Raw genomic sequence first — 26358 nt, 5'->3', positions numbered from 1 at the left:
TCAAAGGAAATGGCATGCAAATACAAAAAGTCAATTGAAATAAGAGAAATGCCTTTTCATTTTTAGGTCATTAACGCATTTCTTGAGACAAAAGATACATCTAAAATGCAATAGCATTTACATTTAATCTACAGAGGTGCTTATTCTATGACACAATTACAATTATAAATTAAATATAATTAGATTTTCAAATTTCAAAACATGCCCTGCTATAATTAGAGGACAATATTAAAAATGAAAATGCAATTTTGAAAATCCTAATGAAATAGAAATGCTTTTTAACATTCAGATATTGATTGCATTTAAGTGAATATATAATGAGAGATACTTTTAATCTCCAGGTGTGCTCATTCAGAATGAAAGCAAATGATGCTAATAAAATGTTATTGTTTGTTTTCAAAGCACTGAATGGTTTGGCACCTCAGTATCTGTCGGATCTTAGGTGTATAATCCCCCAAGGTCACTGCATGCGGTCTGCAGGACAGCTAAACCTTGGGGTAAAAAAGAAGACTGCAGGACAGCTAAACCTTGGGGTAAAAAAGAAGACTGCAGGACAGCTAAACCTTGGGGTAAAAAAGAAGACTGCAGGACAGCTAAACCTTGGGGTAAAAAAGAAGACTGCAGGACAGCTAAACCTTGGGGTAAAAAAGAAGACTGCAGGACAGCTAAACCTTGGGGTAAAAAAGAAGACTGCTAAACCTTAGGGTAAAAAAGAAGACTGCAGGACAGCTAAACCTTGGGGTAAAAAAGAAGACTGCAAGACAGCTAAACCTTGGGGTAAAAAAGAAGACTGCAGGACAGCTAAACCTTGGGGTAAAAAAGAAGACTGCTAAACCTTAGGGTAAAAAAGAAGACTGCAGGACAGCTAAACCTTGGGGTAAAAAAGAAGACTGCAGGACAGCTAAACCTTGGGGTAAAAAAGAAGACTGCTAAACCTTGAGGTAAAAAAGAAGACTGCAGGACAGCTAAACCTTGGGGTAAAAAAGAAGACTGCTAAACCTTAGGGTAAAAAAGAAGACTGCAGGACAGCTAAACCTTGGGGTAAAAAAGAAGACTGCAGGACAGCTAAACCTTGGGGTAAAAAAGAAGACTGCAAGACAGCTAAACCTTGGGGTAAAAAAGAAGACTGCAGGACAGCTAAACCTTGGGGTAAAAAAGAAGACTGCAGGACAGCTAAACCTTGGGGTAAAAAAGAAGACTGCAGGACAGCCAAACCTTAGGGTAAAAAAGAAGACTGCAGGACAGCTAAACCTTAGGGTAAAAAAGAAGACTGCAGGACAGCTAAACCTTGGGGTAAAAAAGAAGACTGCAGGACAGCTAAACCTTAGGGTAAAAAAGAAGACTGCAGGACAGCTAAACCTTGGGGTAAAAAAGAAGACTGCAGGACAGCTAAACCTTGGGGTAAAAAAGAAGACTGCAGGACAGCTAAACCTTGGGGTAAAAAAGAAGACCCGCTTGAAGACCAGAGGTGGTAGAGCCTTTTCCATCATAGCCCCACATTATGGAATGCGCTCCCCCCCCCCCCCCCCATGTCAAACTGGCCCCCTCCATTGAGTCCTCCACCTCTACACCTTATGGCTTTTAACACCGGTTGAGTTTTCTATGGTCAATGTTTTGTATTATGATTTGTATTTTTGCGTGTGTTTGCTGTAGTTCTCTGTGTTTAGCTACAGTGTATTTAGTTTTATTCTGCTGCACTTTGTGAACTCTGAGTTGTAAGACGTGCTAATAAAAAATGAAGTGGATTGGATTGGATTGGAATAACATTGCATTTTCATTTTCAAATTGTACACACGCCAAATTGAAAATGAAAATGCAGTGTAAATTGCTTTTTCATTCTCTCATAGCACACCTAGCTGGAGATGGAATGAAAAGATGAAAAGCAATTTCTCTTAATTCATTTGAACACATTCGGACCATGGACGTGTACAAACATCCAGTGGACATGTACAGGTACACACGTCATAGCGCTTTTTAATTGATATCATTTTAGATTTATTTTTTGTCTCAAGAAATGCATTAATGACCTGAAAATGAAAATGCATTTATCTTATTTCAATTGACTCTTGTCTCTCCAGACATGATGGAATCAGCGAGAGAATCGATACGCCTTTTTTAAATAAAAGCAGCCATTGATTTACGATTCTCAACCGCTTCATGGGGAGTGAATGGATGGATCCCTACCTGTTGGTGGGGCGCGGCGGGCTGGGGGAAGGAGGGAGGGGGAGGGTAGGGGTCATAGTCTTTGAGGACCATCGACGGGCTGTCTTGCTGGGGCTGGGGAGGCACCACGCAGGGCTGGGTGGAGAGAGAGAGAGAGAGAGAGAGAGAGAGAGAGAGAGAGAGAGAGAGAGAGATGGGTGGAGTGCGGCGAAGTGAGGCGAGAGAGAGGGGAAATAAGAGGATGGACAGATAACATGGGGAGGAGACGGAGAGGGGAGGGGAGGAGAGAGAAAGGGTATCAGGACAAGAGAAAGGCCTTGCAGAGCTGTGGTTCTCAAGGTGGGGTCCGGGGGGGGGGGGCGGTCCCTGAAGGGGGTTCCATCCAGTGTTGTTTTTTACAGCAAATTTAGATTTTTTTCTTTTAGTCATAGTCTCTTGAATAGCTTTCATTTAGTTGTATAGTCACATTTTAGTCATGTTGTAGTGTTAGTCTAGTCAACTAAATAATTATCAGAAGATTTTAGTCGGCTAAATCTACAGTTGACTTAGTCGACTAAAGGGTATTTTGGCGGGCCTCGTTGCCGTCATAATGACTGATTTAAGTGATTTTACACTTGCTGAAAATAGCCGATCTACAAGCTCACAACGCAGCTCGCTGCGATGCATTGAGCTTGTCCACAACTTGTCTGTCCACAACAATGGGTAGCCTAGTACCACAGATATGGTAACGTGAGGTATACCCATATCGTCCCATGCACCTCAGTGATCTGCAACAGGAAGCTTTGAGTATGATAATCAGGCTAGGGTATACTGTATCAAGACAGCAAGGTAAATTCATCCGGAAATGTTGTTTTAAAATGGTGATGTAGAAAAACAAAGAATAAATAGTTAAAATGCACTCTTGCCACTGTGTACGGTGTACCTTTATTTTATTATTTTGTATTATTATTTTGTAACCTTTTTTTTTACCTACCATAGCGTTCAAGGAGAACATTCTTTTATGAGTGTGCACAGCACAGCACACCACAAACATAACCACATCTATAGCCATAAACAATACTGTCTTTCTTTCTTTCCTCACCTCTAACAGTAGGCTATAGTATCTCACCTGGTTGGGCTTCATGTCGTCACTTCCTGTCAAGTAAGAGTTGCGAAACAGCGTCGATGTTCCACACGACACTGAAACAGAGAAACAACACAAAGTGTGTTCAGCGTTTGAACGCACCTGAAGTAATTGATTGTAGATCTGCTATTTTAAAAATATATAAATATTTGAAAACTCGAAATGGGACATTCTGCATAGTGAGTACTTTCTACTTTTGGTACTTTAAGTACATTTGGGATGCCAAAACTTTATACATTTACTCAATTTCATTTTGAATTCTGGACTTTTACTTGTAACGGAGTAGTTCTACATTGCGGTTCCTTTGCGACATACTACAGCGTCATATGTACTTGCACATCACGCTGCCTCATGCTACAGAAACAGGAGATGGGCTCCTGCCCCTATTGACCTTATGCATAACGTGGCCATCTTGACCATCAGCGTTTGGAAGCGCTCGCTTTCAGCAAAGCAACGTCCCCCATGCTGCCTCCTGCATTATGTGCAAATTCAAATCAGGTGATAGGGACGGGCCGTTGAGTGATATCCAACGAGCACTCCCAAACTACCAGACCTCATAACATGTCTACAGTGGAGTTTTCCCAGAAACAAACACTTTGCAGACAGAAAGAGGATAATTCCAGCTTTTCGTACAGCTGCAATGCTGGTGAGATTGACGTTGTTTAATACAATCAGATAGGACTTTTCTGTTTGGATGTATATGGGCTCGTCAATGGGAAATGGCAGCTAGTCACCACCCTGCCATTAACTTATATGGCAAGATGGCTGTGGTCTGCGTATGGTCAACGGGCACAGAAAGGGCTGCTTACTTCAACTCAATCTATATATTTCGTTCCATACAGTACTCCGCTGACAGTTCATCTCTAGGGAACGTGCAACACTGTGGCAGGAAGAGGAGAAATCAGCAGGAAAACGGCGCGAGAGTTTCCCGAACCCCCCTAATTAAGTGTCGGCGTGTGAAGTGTGGCTATTATTAGTCGGTCTGTAACCACTGCGTGTAACGAGAGGGAGAGAGAGAGAGAGAGAGAGAGAGAGAGAGAGAGAGAGAGAGAGAGAGAGAGAGAGAGATGGTAAAGTACCTCATAAAGAGTGGAAGAGAGGAGAAATGGCAGATGAAAAAGTATAGGGAACGCACGCACGACCACGCAACACAGAACACACCTGCCATGCCGTCCTTCCGGGACGTGTGCCCTCCTCCTTTGTTGCTGTGGAAACCGGCGTTGGTTGCCGTGGAGTCGTAGTCCATCTTGCGTTCCTTCAGACTCATCATCTCCCTGGGAGACGCCGGAGCGCTGGCTGTGCACGCACGCAAACACACACACACACACACACACACGCACGCACACGCACACACGCACACACGCACGCACGCGCGCACACACACACACACACACACACACACACACACACACACACACACACACAGAGATTGATTAATTTACTTTTTTATTACATTTTTTGGTCCAGAAATGTTAGTGAACGTTTTCAAAGAAACATGCAGTGAGTTGACAAGGAGTCCTCTGCATGATGGCCATTGCGTTGGTTGGCAGAGCATTTTTTGTTTAAATAAGATTGAAGAACATAAAAGTGACTCAAAAAAAGCTTTGGGAAACCCTGAAGTCACTGGGGACTAAAGATAAGCCCAAAACGAAAGATATAATAGACAATATAGGTCTTATGGTAAATGGTTCTTTAACCTTTGATAAAGCCTGTGTGGCAGAGAACTTAAATGCTTTTTTTCACCAATATTGCAAATGATTTAGTCCAGAAACTCCCCGATAGTACATATTATCGGCATAGATGTTTGTCCGTATGTGATTAAGGATTGGACCAAGTTGCATTGGCAGCCATAGAAAATTCTTACCCCAGGCTAAAACCGGATGTGACATTTTTGGGCGTTCCTGTCTTGCTCTGTGTCAGTGTATGGTCTATAACATTTTAAAAGAACAATGCCCAAAATATTGTAAAGGTTACTTCCCGTATGTTAACCAGTTCCATAGTTTGAACACAAGGGCTAGTGTAGCTGATCTTAAACCACCAAACCTAAAACATAAGGTAGAAGCTCATTTAAATATACGGGGGTGGAGGATTGGAACAAAATCCCAAGGAAAAAAAAAAAAGCCCAGTCTTTGAACATTTTTTAAAAATATGTTGAAAAAGTGGCTGATGGGCACTAACACTAACACAGCTAACTGCAGTACACAGTCACAATCTTATAGGCAATGTAAAATAAACCAATTATGCATGAAATACACGGTAGGCCTACAAAGTTGCATACAAATCAGAAACTGCATCTCCTGACATAAGAAAAAAAATGAAAAAGTTTCCACTTTACAGACAATGCTGTTGACTGTAGGCTACACCAAGAGATGGTGTAGTGAGGGGTTTCAGAGCACACACATAATTAAGAGTCCTAATCAGGACAACACAGTACACCTGTTGTATAAAATATATTTAATGGCCAGTAGGTGGCTCTGGCAACACTTGCTATTAGACGGCAGAACAAAAAACGTTACAAAACCAAGCTCCCATACTCATATTATATGAACATAATTATTTTTACAAGCATGTGTGGGTGCGTGCGTGCGTACGTCATTCAAGGTGCAAAGCCATGGCATTAGTCATGATTTAGGCTGTCAGTGTGAGGTGTGAGGTCACCTCCACAATCCTGTAAGACCCCCGGGAAAACACACGCACGCACGCACGCAGTGTAATCCCAGCCTACATGATGCTATCCTGACATGCTGAAACGGCTCTCATGCTTCTCTATATGCATGAGGAGTCCAAGCTGCTTCTTTTCACCTGACAGGGGAGAATTGCCCCGGCCGGACGTAGCGCGTGGAAGGAACACGTTATTCCTATTCAACTTTCTCTTACAGCCCATAGTGCATTGCGTTTGTGTGTGCACAAGTTCCTCTTTCTCTTGCTGTGTTGCCAATTTTGCAATGAAAACAAGCACAATTGAAAATAGCTGATCTACAAGCTCACAGAGATACATTGTGAGGTTGTACATCCGTTATTTAAAAACACATTGAGAATAAATCAAAATATTTTGAATATTTTTAAAACATTTATTTAAAAAAAGGCACAAAATATGTTCAGATGGTCTGGTTACATAATTAATCTGGGGTTCCTTGATGTGAAGAAATGTGGAAACAAGCTCAAATATTAAAGCAACTACTATACACTTTAGAATCAAGCCCAAAAACTACTAATAATTTATTAAGTGACTTTACAGGAAAAAATAAGTCAAAGGTTGCTTATTATAAGCAGACATGGCAACACGGCCTGAAGGAAGCGAAGCGCACACACAAGGAGCTCCATTACCGTGGCGGGGGAAAACGTGGATAGCTTATTCAGACACATGTATGTGCGCACCGCAAATATGTGCGGGCGGAAACGAACGATTCAGAACACAGAACATTCCGCCTTAGAGAATGGTGGTTCCTATACCTAAACTACTGCGCTGAAACTGACACAGAGGAAGTTATAGCGGACCCCGGCAGATATTTATGCAGCTGGTAATTAATTGATTTAATCAATTTGAGCATGTTTTATTGTATGTTTCAGAAAGCCTTCTATATTGTCATGCAGCTCAGATGTGTATTGTATAACAGCATCTAATGCTGGCAGGTGGTTGAGTGCACTGCCGACGATGAAAAGTTCAACGTCATCAAGGGGCCAATTTAGAAAGAGCAAAGATGGCGAGGAAAGGAGACAGTATGCATTAGCTGTGTTTTATGAACATTGGCTTTGGTTTAATATGTCCTGATTACTTTTCAAAGTTCAGAGCCATTAACATGCCATTAACATGCAAGCATGTCTGAAAAAGATTCACTCCTACTCAGTCTGGCTATTTCGGCCAAATCGACCGACGTCCCCCTTTCTCCCCCACTCGCTACTTGATCATGGTGGCCCCCTGAAAATGGCTCATCTTCCAGCTCACAAAGCGCTGTCATGCAATGACTTTATTTCTCCCGAAACGGAAACAATATATTGCGACCTCTTTCCTTTCTTAGTCAAAGGCGTTTTCAATTAAATCACTTGTGTATAATATGAATAAATGCTATAGCCTACATCCTACAGTACAGTATATTGTGCATTGTGTTCGATAACACACACGTAGCCTATAATGTTTCCCACTCTATATAAAAATGACAATATATAACTCTAATGTCGTATTTCGTCTGACTGAGCAATGTGCCTGGCTCTGGCTGTTATTAGAGAGGGCCTACACAACCGATCTATATACCAAATGAAAGCTCGAATTTCGTAGTTTACATGGTAGGCTATTTAGATTTTTTTTAAATGAGCAAAAAATGAGCGTGTTATGATTTAAAGAAAAGAGGGGTGGAGGGAAAAAAAGAACACACAACACACAGACGCTAGCTAACTAGGCTAGCTAGCTTCTAGCCTGTTGTGTGTTGGTGAAAGTCTATTCTCCAGGCTGGGAAGCGTATTTGAGCGAGTAGCTACGTGGTTTTGTTTATTTTCTGTAAAGTATAACCCAAATGCTCCTCCATACTATAGCCATGTAGAATAATTCTGTGTTTACAAACACACAAGCACGCTAATGGGCGGTGATCAGAGTGTGAAACCTGAGGACATTCTAGGACCAATCGAAAACAACATGCAAACTTTTTCGTTTGCATGGTCGGTTTGACCCGATGCGATTCTTTGGCACAATCAATCAAATATATAGAAATATATAGAAAAAAAGAAAGGGGACTACGGGCAGCTTGCAGATGATCCATTTTCGGTGTGGCCACCATGATCAAGTAGCGGAACAAAAAGGTTGATATTTAAATTGTGCTATTCTCTGCCAATTTTCTACCGATTGTTCTAATTCCAAATGGCCTATAATACGTGAAGTGTAAATTTTCATTGGGTGTATAATAATTTATTTATAAGAGAGGGAAGAAAAAAATAAATGTGCGTGCGTGCAGGCAACAATGTCGTCTCCAGCTGGAGAGGGAGGTGTGAACTGTGAAGATCTTTAGACGAGTGGGGGAGAAAGGGGGACGTCGGTCGATTTGGCCGAAATAGCCAGACCTAGTAGGTATATCTATGCCTAAGATCATATTTACAAAACGTTTCAAATGGAGAAAAAAAACAGAGATGATTTCAATCGAATATTTAGACAAAGTCATGCAAGGGGAACTTTCTCTGGACTTCATGGGCTAAGAAAATAAACTTTAAAATCTCAAAATCGGTCAGAACGGCTGCTCGATGTCCTAGTGTTAAAGGTCAATTTCTAGGATGATAGATGGTAGAAAGATGACAAAAAAGGTGGCCTTTGAGATTATACTATAATTATAAACTTGGGGAGTCAATGCTCCTCCAAAGACTCTGAGGAAACAACTGGTGATTGGAAATGATGCCTGCGCGCGGCTGCAACTTGACGCGTCCTGAAGTGTTGTTTTTGTCGACTAAAACTATGACGAAAAATGTCTGTCGACTAGGATTACATTAGCTTGTAGATCAGCTAAACTAAATGGAAACTAAATGAAAACTAAGCCATTATGACTAAAACTATGACTAAATATACTCTCGGTTTTGTCAACAAATAATAACTAGACAAAAGTGTTAGGAAGGGCCTAGTGGACAAGAGATCCAGTATAAGTCATTTTACACTTGGTTGCATGCTGGAAATAGCAGATCTACAAGCTCACAATGCGTCGGGCTGCAACGCGTTGTGAGCTTGTGATTGGCTATTTTCAGCAAGTGTAAAATCAGCCATTACGACGGCTCTCTCTCTCTCTCTGTGTCTTTGATCCATTTCTAAGGGGCTGAATGGCAGTTAGCATATGCAGAGTTGAGATACCACGGTGGACAATTGTGTGCATGTTCGTGTGTGCGTTCTATAATATCAAAGCTTCTCATTTTCAAGTCAAATGAGCATCCTTCCCTCCTTCCCCCCTCTCCTCCGTCAAGCTTTTATTCTTTCTTCCCTCGATCCCTCTCTTTTCCTTCCTCTGGATTCCTGTTTCCCTTTGTGTCAGTGCACGCACGCACGCACACACGCACGCACGCATAAACATCATCTGGAGGCATACACACATTCATAGCATGCAGAAACATTATGCGTATGCGGGCATACAGACACACACTCATAGAACCGTGCACGCACGTTGGCACTTATTTTGAAACACATGTGCACACAAACATGTGCATAGGCCTACATTACTATACTTGTGAGAATATCAACATTTCGGGACAGTAATTTTATGAATAACACTTTTACAATTGTTTTGCCTTTTTGTTAGGCCTAACCTTGAAGCCGTCCATGCACTGAAGGTTTTTAAAACTCATTCCAGGCTAACGACTTCTTTAACGCCTTTTTAATGAAATCCCGCACTGCCAACAACGCCATTAACGTGTTAATTAGTTAAATCAATTTATTTAATGATAAACCTATAAAGTTGGCTCACCGCTAATCAAAGCTCTCGACGAGCGGCAGCTCCATGTGCGATCGCTTCCCCTTCAGCCTCAATGCATTGGAAAAAGAACAAGGTGGTGGATGAGGCCTTTCTAGTCAAGAGTTTTCCATTTCAAATTGCGCTGGATAAATAAAGCGACTGTGTTTAGTGGCTCAATAGCAACTCCCTGTGACCGCACATCTAAAATATGAATGCTTCTAAAGACTCTTATGAGCCAGTGATTTGTCTCATCAGCGTGACCACCCCCGCAATTGCTGTTTGTTATGAGGGTCGGCTTGACACCTTTTGGCAAGTTTTGTCGCCCCCCCCCCCTGCCTCGGCATGTTGCCCTACGTGCGTTGCATATTGCGTCGTTTAAAACCCATTTTGGACGGGAACCTCTTTTGGAGTTTTAAGCATTATGTTGTACTTTAGCTATAGAAAAATTAGCAGATTTACAAGCTTGAGCCTGTAGGTCTGCTATTTTTGAAAAATCGTGAAAATGTGGCCAAAATGTTTCAATATATTCTTCCTTTTTTTTCCTTTTTTTTTGTGGCTTTCCCCCTTATTTTATATATTTGTTATGGAGGGACAGACAGTAGGCTGACAGGAAATGGGGAGAGAGATGGGGGGGATGACATGCAGTAAAGGCCGTCGGGATCGGGAGTCGTACCCGCGGCACACTGCCAGACTGGATTACCAGCCAAGGTGCCTGGACCGCTGAGCCCACGGCCCAGGCCCAGAGCGAATGTCAAATCTTTGCTTCTGGGGGGGTCCCTGGAACAACATATTTTCAGATGGGGGTCGGCGGTCAAATACATATATTTTTGGGTGTCCTTGACATGAAAATGTTTGAGAACGCATTTGTAGAATCGTCTAAATGGATTAAAAATCTTTCCAAAATCTTGTCAAACATCTTGTATAGTGTATATGGCAGGCGTAAGCCACGAATAGCTCATGATGTGGCATGATGCAATACGTCGTGAGATTCATGTAGATCCTCTGTTTTCTGGCTGCGACAACGGAATGCAATTAAGCGTAAATCAGACGTTAACTCCAAACCCTTCAACTTTATAACCTCTAAATGTGTAATCCTGACCACAGACGGAATGTCTTCCTAATTGTTTTACCATGTCCGTTGCGAAGACTTGAAGAAAATGGCCCATTCCTCAAATTCGTCTACACTTGTGTGGCAGTTGGCCCTTAAAGTAATACGAGTACACGCGCACATACACATAAACACACACGCACGTGTGCACGCGCACACACACACACACACACACACACACACACACACACACACACACACACACACACACACACACACACACACACACACACACACACACACACACACACAGAGAGAGAGAGAGAGAGAGAGAGCTGGAGTGCCAGACCCTATAGCTGAGCCAGCAGAGAGGAAAAAGTACTTTTCCGGCCCATCAAGCCTGCTAAGCTCAGCGTGGGGAGAAATCACAGCTGAAGGCGATCCGCTATATAGCACTCATGCTAACGGCTAATGCTAATTCATCCCTGGCCCACGGAGTGGGATCCCGCGGGCCAGAGCTAAAGGCCAACGTTAATCGCAGCGTGAGGGCCCATGGGCGGGTGAGCGATGGTGCTAACTGCAGCCTAGCATGCTGGGAAGACCTAGGGGGGGGGGGGGGGGGGGGGGTGTCCAAAGGATGCCCACTGAGACTGTACCAAGACATCAGAGACGCATATACTTCCCACACACACCCAGAGTGAGTTTGAAACTATGACCAACGATTAAAAAAACACTCCCATATATATTGGGAGAAATACAACAACATGCAAACACAGCAGCAAGGTTTGTGAACTGTTGCGACAAAAGAAGGTTAGCTAATGGATAACAACCACCCTAAGGACTACTATCTGTACCAAGTAGACTTACTGCACATGTAAACAGAGCTGCTACCCTATTAAACACATCTCAACAAATCTGAGGTTAATTAAATAGCCGTGAGGAAAAATGCTAATATTTGTCCCAAAGTCACAGAAAGAAATTGCTGCTATTTTTTTCTCCAAAAAAGCTTCATACTCTGTATAACATGCATAATGACACAATGTGACATAGCTCTGTTTAAAAAAAATGCTGTACCCTCTGCAACTGTATATATATACTTTCCCCATTTTCAACTGTTTTTAATATATTTGCGGTTGTTTGGGGAGGTCCTGACAGGGGACACTGACCTGAGCGGTTGTTTGGGGAGGTCCTGACAGGAGAGCCTGACCTGAGCGGTTGTTTGGGGAGGTCCTGACAGGGGACACTGACCTGAGCGGTTGTTTGGGGAGGTCCTGACAGGAGAGCCTGACCTGAGCAGTTGTTTGGGGAGGTCCTGACAGGAGAGCCTGACCTGAGCGGTTGTTTGGGGAGGTCCTGACAGGGGACACTGACCTGAGCGGTTGTTTGGGGAGGTCCTGACAGGAGAGCCTGACCTGAGCGGTTGTTTGGGGAGGTCCTGACAGGAGAGCCTGACCTGAGCGGTTGTTTGGGGAGGTCCTGACAGGAGACACTGACCTGAGCGGTTGTTTGGGGAGGTCCTGACAGGGGACACTGACCTGAGCGGTTGTTTGGGGAGGTCCTGACAGGGGACACTGACCTGAGCGGTTGTTTGGGGAGGTCCTGACAGGGGACACTGACCTGAGCGGTTGTTTGGGGAGGTCCTGACAGGGGACACTGACCTGAGCGGTTGTTTGGGGAGGTCCTGACAGGAGACACTGACCTGAGCGGTTGTTTGGGGAGGTCCTGACAGGGGACACTGACCTGAGCGGTTGTTTGGGGACGTCCTGACAGGAGACACGGAGGGCGTGCGTGACGAGGAGTACGGCCTCTGGCGGTCTCTCTCTATCGTGGAGGCGGAGCCCACGAAGTGGTACTGGGAGTATCCGTCCTGCAAAACACACACACATCACACAACAGCGTTATAGAATACAGTGGCTTTTCAATAGGGATGCACCGACGTATCAGTCCACATGTCGGTGTCGGCCGATATTTGCCGTTATCGGTAAATAAAACCGACATTAACCGATGACAGTAGCCGATCTTTGTTGATAAGCATACTTTCTGCGTTGGCTATGTAATCTGCAGCCTATACACCAAGCTGTTGATTCTGAACATGTATTTCTGGTATGCGCGTGACATCATCATCAAACCAGGAAGTTATGCGGGAACGCCTACTGAGTGCCAAAAAACTACTTTCTGGCCTTGACAGCCCATACATCCAAACAGAAAAGTCCAATATGATTGCGTTAAACGACGCTAAACTCACTTTGCCACTCGATTTGCCATTCACTTTATGCATGAGCATAGCCTCTATTGAAGATGTATTTGTTTCCCTGGCACAGAAAGGGTAGATAAAAACAACAAAAGACTAAATAAACATCGGCTATCGGCTAAGTTGCTATTTTAAACATCTGTATTGGAATCGGCCAAGAATTTCCATATCGGTGCATCCCTGGTTTTCAACCCGTTTCATATCAAGGCTCATTATTAATGCGGCATGTGAGCCACAGACCACCATTGGATCAGAGCCATAGGCTACAGAGTTGCGACATTGAGGGGGCAGAAAACAGCTTTGTTAAAAAATCACACCGTGTGAAGTGAGTGGTGCAACTTCGTGTGGGGGTCCCCATGCAGGGGGGGGGGGGGGTCACTGAACTTCCAGGAACTTCTAGGAACTTGCCCAGGGGGCTGGCTCGGTTCCGGCGAGCCGCCCTGTGTCCAAAACGGTCGAGGAATTACAGAGTTACCATGTCGGGGTCCCCGGAGGGTCCCTGGGGGGTTGCTGGAACATCCAGATCCCCAGGAATGCGGCCAGGGGGCCAGTTGCCAGCAAGCCGCCCCGCGTCCGAAACAGTTGAGAAATGGTGAAAACCAACCAAGCTATTTTCTCAGCAGCAGACCCAGTAAATATACTGTAAATATTATACAGGGTAAAATATTTACCCTGTAGAAAACACTGTCCGTAATTTCTTCTTTTTCAAATAAAGGGTTGACAGCTACACATCCTTTGTGTGTTCATTACAGAAAGCTCATCACAACACATGTGCTTCACCTTCAACTTGTACTGTGAACAATACAGTGACAAGAACTGCTTCATTTTACATCCTGCATGCCAAACTATTACTATAAGCACATAAGTATTAATTAAATTAAAAAAAAGTCTACACATATTTTACTTGAACTTTCTACATTGAACATGCCAGGAGTAAGTCTTAATGTTACAGAGTGCATACTGTCCATTGCACTTAACTTGTGACTACATGTAGATCTAGCGTATACTAAGAAATGCTTGTGTGCACGGATGGTGACGCATCCCTTAGTCATACTGTGATGATGGTTAAAACGATGACAAAATAATAGTAGTTGTTTGTGGACGTGAGTTGATATGTTATCTGACAATTGGTATGAATGAAACATTTTTTTTATATTTTATTTTTACTGTACAATACCAGTGCATTATTATTTCTAGTCGTAGGATATGGGAATTCCACCTTTATCTACCTTGTTAGAAGACATGGGTTGTGAATGTTGTGGAATGTTTAGGAGCATGTCTGTCCCATTGTTAATGGACAGGTGATAATGGGTTAGGGTGTGTAACCCTATTGCTGAATGGATCGACCAACAGATTTGCATGTGATCCTTTTAGTGTGATAAGTAGAGTGGATATAGCCTACTCCTACAGTATAGTGTGAATGGAGTGGAACATGTATATAGGATTGGGAATCATTTGCATTTAAATTATTTAGACTGGAAAATACTTAGCATCCCTGTGACAACATCTGAAAGGTGACAAAAGCAAGTTGAGCTATTTGTCAGCCCTATACATTTTGTCTTTACAAATAAAAACGTCCCAAATAAAGAACAAGCCAAGGTAACCACCATGGGCCTTGGCCGGGTCCCGCCCCGGGGTGAGGGGAAGACAAGTGGACCTTCTTTTCTCAGCTTGCAGACTATTATCCCTGATGTCGAGAGGAGACTAGGTAACGTTTACGTTTTAGTATATGGTGATGGACAGGTTGAGCGTCGAGTCTGTGAGCATAAAGACTATCGTAGCCTACTACTACTGAGGCAGTGAGGATGAAGAAAATGATGAGCATTGAGCAGACAGGCAGAGGAAGAGTGTCCCGCACATGTTGCAGTTTATCCTTACAACGCTACAACCTGCTGGCTGACTGACTGTCAGACTTTGTCGCCCCTTTCCCATTTCGCCCCACTACTCTAGGCCTACCTAGCTGTAAATAACAAGGTAACAAGACAACTTACCCCTTTTCCACCTCAGACGAAAAAGTGCGGACATCTTACCCCGAAAGTCCGGACAACTCACCCCGGTGAGCTGTCTTCAGTTTCGGGGTGAGTTGTCTTGCGGTGAGTTGAGTCACACAGAGCTGTGTCAATGTATGAAGTCATTCTCTCATGGTCAAATAGACAATTCACACATGCATGCATGTCTTCTGCCAGCTATACTGTAGTATCCTCTGTATCAAGTATACAGGGATGCTAGGCTTCAAGTTGTTAAATGTGTTTGACAAAGTGCTAAACCAATAATGATGATGCTACAAGTAAGACGCGCAAACGCGGGAAGCGAACGCAGCTCGTGTGTGTGTGGTTGTGTGTGTGTGTGTGTGTGTGTGTGTCTGTGTGTGTGTGTGTGTGCTACAGCTGCGCCCTCTGGTGGCGGGCGGGTGGTGTAACAGCGGGACACACAGACATTCAGCCCTTGCTGTCATAGTAAGTGGCTCACTGCGTTCGCAATTACTTTACACATAATAGCGAGCGTGCATGCGCACGTGCCTGTGTGCATGCGCACGTGCCTGTGTGCATGCGTGCGTGTGTGCGTGCGTGTGTGAACCCTGCGCCCAATAGATAATTCACCTCCGCAATGCGTTCAAAGTCAGACCCCCTCAGACTGGAATATGTCTCCATTATCAGTAGATTATCATGTTGCTGATGGTGCAACGCGTGGCTTTCAGAACGTTCCAATTATCTTAATGCTAAATTGGATTGGGATCCAGCCGAGTGGCTGTTGTTGAACTCCTCTGAATCCATTTTCATGTCGAGGGCTTTTCTCCGATGACTGCTAAACTAATATGGTCACAAAGGCAATTCCTTCCCAGTAATTACGCCTGTTCATTCTTGTTACCCTCTTAATTTTTATTATTGTTTTATTATGCAGAGGCATTTGCAGTTTTATTTTCTGTTATCCACACAGTGTCTGCACAGGCCTGTGTGTGTGTCTCTCTCTCTCTCTCTCTCTCTCTCTCTCTCTCCCTCTCTCAAAGCCAGAAGGTTGCCAGGCAACCTGTACCTGTTGCACTGGGTGTCATTGAACAGCTATTTGAAGGTCGTGAGACTGCCGTCCTAACTGAGACATTCCAGAAGGTTGGCAGTAGCTACTACCAGACAGCAATTACAGTGAAAACTTTGAAAAGGTTGCTGTTATTTTAAGATCCACTATTTCTGTGTATCTGTCTCTGTCTCTGTCTCTGCCTGCCTGCCTGGCTGCCTGTGCACGCCTTCCTGCCTGCGCGCCTGCCTGCCTGCACACGCCTGCCTGCCTCTTTTGACAGGCTGGAACAGCTTAGGGTTGACGACAGAGTACAGCATCTTGCAATGGGTCTGGTCCACAAGATTCACTACACCACCAAGATACCCATGTACCTGTCTAAATACTTCCTTAATGTCAACTAAGTCCACACCCACAGCATGCAGAGGGAGCTCAACAAACCATGTGCAACCCAGATTTGGCACAAACAAGGGACTAAATTAATTTAGCTCCTATGCCACCAAAATGTGGAACGCCCTACCAACAGTCATTAAGACATGACCCTTGACTCCTTCAAAACCGCTCTCAAAGGGCACCTTTGAGAGCGGCAATTCGAAACTGGCCCCCGTAAAATCTGAATCCCCCACCCACCCCTTTTACCGCTCACTATGTTTTTTATTTATTTATTTTTACCTCCTCTATGATGATCTAAGTGTTTATTTGTACGTCTCAAAATGTTATGATGAATTGAACATGGTGGACCCTCTTGTAAACAAGTGTAATGCTTCATGGTGTCGTCCACAGTTAACAGTTTTGTATTGAGTCTCTCTGTCTCTCTGTCTCTCTCTCTCTCTGTGTGAAACAGGTGAGCAGTGGATCAAAGACACAGATCTGCAGCATAGCTCCGTATCCACACTCTGGTTCCGTTTGAACTCCGTCGAGGCTTCTTAAATCTCTCTCTCTCAAAGAGGCTCAGTGTCTCTCTCTCTGTGTTTGTAGTTTGTACCGTGACTGATCAGCAGAATGAAGGCCTTTAACCACTTGTGGACGGGAACCCCTATAAAACTCTATAGCTATTGAAAAATAGCAGATCTACAAGATCAAAGTGTGGCACCGAGTGCTGCGCTATGAGCTTGTAGATCTGCTATTTTTTTGAAAAATCGTGAAAATGTGTCGCAAATCTTTGAATATAATCATATTGTTTTAGAGCGAACGTTTTTAACTCAAATATTTGCTTCTGGGGGGGGGGGGGGGGGGGGGGCGTCCCTGGCTGGAACAACATATTTTCAGATGGGGGTCGGCGGCCAATTATACATATATTTTTGGGGGTCCTTGACATGAAGATGTTTGAGTACCACTGACATAGAAACATGGGGTTTTTCAGAAACCTGTCAGGGTTTAGAATAGAATCGTCCTCAGGTCTAAATGCGTTAACCACTTTCAACCTGGCATATCCCTATTCTGGGCATCATAGGCAAACAAGAAGGCAACAAGAACAGTTATACCTAAACAGGCTAATGGAGTGAAGAAAATTATCAAAATAAAAATACCAAACCAGCAGCTATTGGTGCTGTGGGGCAGCAGTAGCTGTACTATATTTATGTGGGTCGTCCGCTGACCGAAAAAAATGTGTGTTTGTGCATTTCACTGTTTGCCTTCGGCTCAGTCGGGAGTGACACGGTAGTAAAGTAATATTTGACCTAATTTGACTGAGAGCTTGCCATTGCACAACCTCCAGCTTTTCACCATGAGGTGACAATGAGTTTATAGCACAGGCAGACTCTTCACATAGCCTACCAGAGCATGTCTGAAATAAGTGTCAGAGCTGAACTCAATGTATTAATGAAATAAATGCTTAAACATGTAGCTAGGTGTAATGTTAGAGACCACAGAAGTGAACCGTTCAACCCTGCAAGACATTACTCTATAAAACTATCTCCAAAACTGGAGGGTCAAACTGAACAACCAATGTGTCAATTTGAAGCTATGATTCCCTGCTTTCATATGACATGACAAAAAAAAAATCCAATGGCAGTCCCTCAGTGAAATTTAGTCACATTATGGTGTGACTGACAGGCGCTCTGGTTTCCACCAAGCACATCGCTCAATATACACTATAGTATACACTTTACAGGGACTTCGATTGATTTGGCAAATCTTTACAGCAGATGTAAGGTGGAGATGATAATCAAATAAATTCGACTTGTCCCCCCCTGACTCCCCAGATGCATGTCCTTCTCAACGACTTTACAACTGGGGCGTTTACAATGTTTGGTGCTTCTTCTCCACTACAACTCAGAGGCAAATAGTGTACTTTTTACATTACAATAATTTGAAAACTAGTTACTAGAGAGAGACAGAGAGAGAGAGAGAGAGAGAGAGAGAGAAAGAGTGTGCAGTGTCTCTCTCTCTCACACACACACACACACACACACACACACACACACACACACACACACACACACACACACACACACACACACACACACACACACACACACACACACACACACACACACACACACACACACACACACACACACACACACACAATCCATCTTTGGAACATGATGTAATGTATGTATCTTGAATCTTTCACATGACATGAGCATGTGTGTAAACCACCGCACCTGTCTGACACTGACCTTCATCTGTCATTCGTGCATGTGTGTGTGTGTGTGTGTGTGTGCATATGTGTGTGTGTGTGTGTGTGTGTGTGTGTGTGTGTGTGTGTGATAAAGTGTCCAGGCTGTATCATTTGTCAAGAAGTGAACCAGAGCAGTCCAGCAAGAACAGGTTATGACAAAGTGTAACAGTGTGAATGTACAGTATGATATTCCCCCCACCACGTGCGTGTGTATGTGCGCGTGCGTGCGCACATGTGTGTGTGTGTGTATACTTGAATCGGTGTACTTGTGAGGGCCAAGTTGACCAACTGTCCCCACGAGTATAGTAGCATGTGATAAATATATTACTGTAATAATATTACTTTACCCAGTAACAAGCAGTGTAAGGTATTACTCTGCCAAAACAATAATACCTATTATACCATATTACTTTGTAAAAATAAATAGCACAGGATTCGTTGGCTACCGTCGGAAAACATTCCATTTAAAAGGTAAACTCAAGAGAGATTGAGGCTTTATTGTATAGCCTTTTTGGCTGATTGGTGACTCTTCTTCTTCTTCTAATTATTATCATTCAAAACAATTGGGATTCAGTTCTAAAATAAGCTGACTAGGCAGATTGTGTTGTTCAATAGCGATCTGTTGTCGATATAGGTCCAAAGTTTCACGTGTAGAAATGTGTTGTGCATTTTGATCAAAGATCCCGGGAGGAGATATATTTGAACTGTTTTTCCATAACATTAAAAATGGTGGGTGATCTAAAGGTCAGAGGTCAAAAGTCAGAATGCGAAAGTTACTCGGCGAGAGGAGACGCATATACATGTATCAAAGTTGACAATGCCTTTGGCTTTAATTACATAAAAAAAAGAAAGAAAACTAAAACAGAACACTCATGTGTGCTCCAACAGGGGGTGCATACTTAGTTTAGACTAGTCATTGGTTAGACATGGGTTAAGGTTAGTTTTAGGTGTGCTGCCCCGTGGGAGGTTAGGTTTAGGGTGAGGGTTTGAGATAGGTTGTAGTTGTAGGACTAATGACTGGTCTAACCAATGACTATATAGTCTAAACCAAAAACTGTCTAAACTAAGTACTGCACCCCTCCAACAGTAGGATTTGTTTTTATTGCAGAGAGAGTGCTGCTGTAGCCTATAGCACTCAGGAGCAATAAAACCCATCCTGCGAGCTTTCTCCGTTATATAGTGTATTTCGCTTAGCACAGGCCTGCACAATGTTGGGTGTGTGGAAGTGCATGTCTCTCCTCCCAATTTATTGCAGTGGTGGAAAAAGTACTCCATTGTTTTACTTCAGTAAACGTACCAATACTGCAATTTAGAACTACTTTGTTACAAGTACAAGTACAACAGTAAAAGTACAACAGTATCGGCATCAAAATGTACTTAAAGTACCTAATAAAAGTACTCATATTGCAGAATGTCCCATTTAACAAGTTCAAAATGTGTACAAAATCTATTGATTGGAAGGAAAGAAACATGCGCAGTTGAGACCAGGAAGTTGTACATGCACAAATTTGGGCATGTACAACTTCCTGGTCTCAACTGCGCATGTTTCTTTCCTTCCATGGAGCAGCATGGCGTCGCCCGTATACGGTCTTCGCGTCTTGTCCTCTTTAGACAGTTGGACTACATGTTGTCTCAGTAAAGGCTGGCAGGATTTTCGGTGGTGAGGTGACCACCGCTCCGGTGGTGAGGTGACCACAGGAGCTGAAATAACGTTGAGCGGTGGTGAGTAAAAACAGAGAGAAGGCCTGGAGCGGTGGCGGCTTGTAACGTCATGTTGTAGTTCGGTGGTCACTCCACCACCGAAAATCCAGACTACAGTATGTACAGTATGAGCCTTAAGACAGCCCTCCCGCTATCCACAAGGAGGAGCAGTGCACCAAAGCATTATGGGAATTGCAGTCCATGTCCATGACACACTCTGAAATACTAAAATATCTAAAAACACAAATGACCCACATAAAAACCCAAGGAAAGTGTGTCCCAAAAATCATTACAATTTAAGATCTGGTTGCAAAAGGGGTGAAGTGTCCCACTGTCCCTTTAACATACCTACAACCTACACACATACACACACGCTCATAGCTGCTATACCAGGAGTGTATTTTAGATTTAGCTCTGACTTCAAGGGAAAGAGCTCTCTGACAACATAAAGTGTTACGGAAACCCCGGGAGGGATATATGGATAAGAATGAAACATGGGAGTGCTAAACATCTCAGAGACACACACTCAGGACCCTAAACATAAATAAAGATTCAATAAAATACCGTCGACATATCTGCACCGTATCTCTCTCTGGATATCATTCACTCTGATACATTTATAGCCATTGAATGGAGCTCTGCGTTATAGTTCAGGCTATGCATGGCATTAAGGCTGTTCCCTGTGCTGTTTGCAAACGGGTTAACACAGTGGTTCCTTAAACGTTTAAACACTTATTCATTGGCTATTACCCCTACCATAAGCCCTCAATGAATTGAATTGGATTGCATTGAATTGAATGGGGCTCAAAAAACATTTATATATGTATGTATCCCAAGCGGCATACTTTACTACTTATTTTGATGGTAGGTAAGTAATCTATACATTTCTTTTACAGATAATCCAGAATGCGGCAGCTATAATTTTAAAGATGGAGTGCCACAATTTGTGTCTATGAGGTGACAGTACTTCATTAGACACTTTTACTTTTACTTTTAGTACGTACATTTCGATGCCGATACTTTTGTACTTTTACTCAAGTGCATTTTCAATTCCGTACTTGTAACGAAGTACTTCTAAATTGCAGTATTGGTACTTTTACTTAAGTAAAACAATAGAGTACTTTTTCCACCACTGGTATATATACTGGCTCTCAGCAATGTGACGTTGCCTGATAAGGTGGTCAACTGGCTAGCATGCAGACAGCAGTAATCAAACACGCAGATTATGGCATTGATCTCATGGATGACCATTGACCGTATAATGCAAAGAAAATAAGTCCTTTCATCTTCTGTTCTAAGCAAAAAACATCAAGCATATAGGTTTGTTTTGGAATTATAAACCAGCAAAGAAAAACAGATTAAGAGTCTTAAACAACCTTGACAAAGTTATGAAACTAAGTGGCCCCTGTGTCACCCCCATCCTGCCAAGAAGCGCTTTGTGCGAAGAGAAGATTATACTCGTAATTTCACTACACTTTAAATAGAGGAGCATGACAGAGAGAGAGAGAGAGAGAGAGAGAGAGAGAGAGAGAGAGAGAGAGAGAGAGAGAGAGAGAGAGAGAGAGATATGATGCACGGGTCATTAGGATAGCGACATCATGCAGAGTAAGCATGGTCACTGTGGGGTGGAAACCCTGTATGTCCAAAACCTGTGTTCCAATGGATCCTATGTATTTATTATTTAATCGCAAAGCTCTTAAAACGTTTCTGTGTGGAGTTTGCATTTTCTCCCCGTGTCCCCTAGGGTATAGGTAGCCTGGTTAATAAACCAGACTAATATCGCACGGACCGTGGGATATTAGTCTGGGGAGGCTCAGCTTGGATTTCATTTCCAGGGTGGCGGGTTGAAACATTTTCTCTTTGACGCAATTGGTCAGAGCTACTGTCAGTCAAAGGTCTCAAGCATTGAAAGTCACTGTAGCAAAGCCTGCCCATATTGCATACCGTGTCCCGATTGGCCGCCCCATTTCTCTGGTGTAGGAAATGGGCGTACAATTGAGCCTCTCCAGACCGTAATCCGCCAGCAGGCAATTTTTTTTGTTGCCCACGGCTGATTCGGTCTGGTTTATTAACCAGGCTAGGGTAGGTACCCTCACAAAAAACATGGAGTAGTCCTGGTCTCTAAACTGCCTACCCCTGGCCAGCCTTATGGAGGGGAAACTCCCCACTGTCAGGTGAAAAGAAGCAGCTTGGACTGGGTCAGTCCGTTGCTCTCCCCGTGTTGGCAGAGGGAGTGTATAGCGCCCAGGATTACATTAGATATTTTACACTGGGTGAAAAAACGGGTTACAAAAATGTGGGATAAAATGTAAAAAAAAACTAAATAAACTTTTCATCGGTTCAATGTATATTGAATAAATGTAGTGGAGTAAAAGTACAATATTTGGATTTGAGATGTAGTGGAGTGGAAGCAAAAGCACTGGAAATTGGAAATGCTCAAGTACAAATAGCTCAAAATTGTACTTACTGTAAGTACAGGTACTTACTGTAAGTACAGTACTTAATTAAATGTACTTAGTTACTTCCCACCACTGCACGCCATCCTCCAGTGGTTCAGGAGGTAGCTTGGGAATCGACGGATTGATCCCGACCTCCCATTGTGTTACAACGTTGGAGTGGGCATTGAAAAGTGCTTTGGGTAAAGGCACTATATACATGCACCATGCGCCAGTTGACTTATTCACTTTCAAGTTAAATTAATAATATAGAAATCACACCTGTGCAAAGTGAGGGGCGCTCTTATTATCATACGTCACCATCACATTCCAGCCAATCACAAATGGCGTCCTCACTTCTCAGCAGCCAATCACAATTGGCATCCTGACTTCTCAGCGGCCAATCACAATTATTGGCGTCCTCACTTTTAGCTGTCCTCACATCCCCCCCCCCCCCCCCCCCCCAAATCCAATCCGGCTAATCACTTGTGGCGTCCTCGATTTTCTGTCCTCACTTTTTATCCTCAATACGTACTCAATACGTAAACAAAATACATAGAGTAAACCTACCTTAATAATAGTCTTATCTAAAAGTTTAATCTTTTCTTATTTCTTATTCTTACTAGTCTTATTACGTTTGAAATGTACTAGGTATTTGTATGCTACGTCCTGTATGTCAGTCCTGTTTGTATTGTTTGATGTTTGATGTCTGGGGACTGCAGATGGAAATGAGCAAGTTTTGCTAAATCTGGTATATTTAAACTGCATTTTTAATGTAATGTTCATCAATATACACTGTCCCGACCAAATAAACGAATAAAGTAAAGTAAAATGTGGAAAAAAATCCCCCCCCCCTCTACTTTCACATGACCCTCTTGTATGACGATGTAGGGCATTCATTTACATAATGTTGAAAGACATTTCAGCTGTGAGGATGTCACGCATGCAGCTTTACCTTCTTGTAGAGGAGCGCAGATCTCTGTACTGCCACATGCTGCTGAGGACCTGGGAGGCTGCCTTCACCACCTTGGCCGAGTGCCTGGAGAGAGAGAGAGGGGGAAAGAGAGAGAGGGAGAGGGAGAGAGAGAGAGAGAGAGAGAGAGAGAGAGAGAGAGAGAGAGAGAGAGAGAGAGAGAGAGAGAGAGAGAGAGAGAGAGAGAGAGGTTAACTTTATCTTGAACTCCCATGTGTGAAACTTCTTTAGTGGTGGAGAGCAATTGGTTTCATTTACTTAAGTCCCCAGTTCTTAAGTACCATTTACGCGAGTATGTACATCTGTGACCAGGGCAGACTATATTAGGTGAAGAGAAACCCTGCACACTTCAGCCAGCAGAAGCTAGAAGGGACAACTTAATGTCATCAGAAGAGAGTAGACACACCGGTAATACCCCATGGGCAATTCAGGATAGACTATACCCTAATAAAATGAACTGGAGCACTCAACTGGAAGAGTTCTGTTGAGCGAAGAATCATTCTCCCCTCTGCAAAGTCAAGCGTCTCCAGATGACTTTAAAATCACCTCTCCTCCTGCCTTGCCTAATGGCCTCCTCCTCCTCCCCCTCCTCCTCCTCCTCCACCACCACCCAGCCACTTAGCTGAAAAAATGAGTCCCGCTGGAGTGGCTGCATACACAGCCGGCAGAGGAGAGGAGGAGGCTGCAATCATGGCTGGCCGCCCTCCCATTTTTACCCAACGTTACAAACTTGAACTTTTCAAAGACACGAGGCGCGTGTCCTCTGGAAACAAACACAGGATACGTCATACCCTGGGATTTGTATTTACACAGTGGATGTTGTATAACAGTGGTTTTCACCATTTTTGATAAATGGTAAATGGTAAATGGTGCATTTATATAGCGCCTTTATCCAAGGCGCTTTACAGAGATTGTGCATTACATTCACCCATTCATACACCGATGGCAGCGGAAAACCATGCAAGGCACCAACTAGCACATCGGGAGCAATTAGGGGTTCAGTGTCTTGCTCAAGGACACTTCGACAGTAACTCTGGGGGAGCCCGGGTTCGAACTGGCAACCTTACGGTTACCATCCAGGCACTCTACCCCTGAGCCACCGCCACCCAGGGCCCACCAGGGCCCACTATTTATTCTGCATTTTAGCCCACGGACCACCATTTGATGAATTATAGTTAAATAATGAATATAAAGGAAAGGGTCCCAAGTTCTAGAGACGTTATTCAATGAGCCTCTATAAGAATTCTAGGTGGATAAAGGATGACGGGTCTTTTAGCCAGGATGTCGTGGCAGTGAGGCTTATAGTACTTTTCCAGTGAGTGAAGCAAAATGCGGCGCCTCGCTATGAGGGAGGCGAATGCAACTGAATCCTCGGCTGGCACCAAGGGGCCAGCTAGGCACTCCAATGTTGAAGCGCTGGCCCTTGTGGTAAGAGGATGGACTGCAGGCGGACCCGTGGATTCATGACGAGGGGAAACCCCGCGCAGCTGGGCTTTAACATTGAGCGCTCGGTTGCACTTCCGCATTGGACCACCAAAATGTGGTGGTCCAATGCGGAAATGCGCCCAAAAAGGCGGAAATAGACGGTCCCTCCGGCGGCTTCAAAACGCCACTGAGCAACTTCCACTGAAATGAATAGCGGAGGGGGGCGGAGCTTCGCGCCAGTTCAGTCTCTATCCTTTTAATACTCTATGGCTGGCACCTACTGAATCTGCCCACACAGGCGACACACCGGAAATAGCGACTAGGGGACACGGAGGCACGGAAAGCCAAAAACTGCAGAGAGAGTATAAAAACAAAAACATTTCCAAAAAGGAAACGGGAGTAGTAAAGTATGTATATGGTCTGCAGGTGAGTGAAGACACCAGCTGGTACAGGAGTCCTTAGTGTCTGGAAACATTGGGCTCAACTTGGCCTTAGTGTAGTGTGTCCTATGGACCACTTCAAATTGGATAAGACACATATGAGCACATAAACAAGACAAGTTCATCTAGGTAGCGCTTCACTCCACCAATCCTCACGTAACCCCGTCCAACGTTCCCTCTCCCATGTATACCTCAACCCCCCAGAGAGTGGGTTAATTTAGAAGAGATAAGAGCATTATAAATGAAGAGATGCTATTCAGGAGTCTAAGGGTGACATTATAGATTCTAATCTATAGTTTTCTTTATAGTAAGCTAGGGAAAATGGTAATGGTGCATTTATATAGCGCCTTTATCCAAGGCGCTTTACATAGATTGTGCATTACATTTACCCATTCAGACACTGATGGCAGTGCGACATGGCAGAGACTGAGAGAAGACTGAGAGGTTATGCTTTAGTAAGGTTGTGGAAGAATTCACATTATTTTGGGATTTGTTGGCGAAAGGAGAAGTAAAAATAACTACAATGCAAATTAGCCTTTCATGCCAGCATGCCTTGGTGAAGCCCAGCACGGCTCCAGAACACTGATTGCCACTCCGGTAGATTGCACTCATGATGTTATGTTAACCAGACGTACTCGGAATGAGCTGTATATGAGGGGCAAATTGCGTACATTGCGTAGGCTTTGTTTCATCATTCCTCGCAAAGGGGCTTAATCATCAAGAGGAAGGAAGGCACTGGAGA

The 26358-nt window shown here is 43.7% G+C and overlaps 1 protein-coding gene across 1 annotated transcript in view; it reads right to left on the bottom strand.

Annotated features, from left to right (window-relative positions):
• Positions 1–26358, bottom strand: part of LOC310867958 (catenin delta-2-like) — a gene marked incomplete at both ends in the record, with an annotated part of 449139 nt that overhangs the window by 1550 nt on the left and 421231 nt on the right. The window contains 6 exon segments of the mRNA XM_083778138.1: positions 2185–2298; positions 3272–3342; positions 4439–4578; positions 12490–12620; positions 23734–23747; positions 23750–23817. Of these exon segments, the coding sequence (XP_083634264.1) occupies positions 2185–2298; positions 3272–3342; positions 4439–4578; positions 12490–12620; positions 23734–23747; positions 23750–23817 (538 nt within the window).

The sequence above is a fragment of the Protomyctophum parallelum genome (assembly GCF_964188405.1).
Source record: "Protomyctophum parallelum genome assembly, chromosome: 12".
NCBI classification, from domain to species: domain Eukaryota; kingdom Metazoa; phylum Chordata; class Actinopteri; order Myctophiformes; family Myctophidae; genus Protomyctophum; species Protomyctophum parallelum.
The sequence above is the reverse complement of the archived record's forward strand: the minus strand, read 5'-3'. Positions and strand labels throughout refer to the sequence as shown.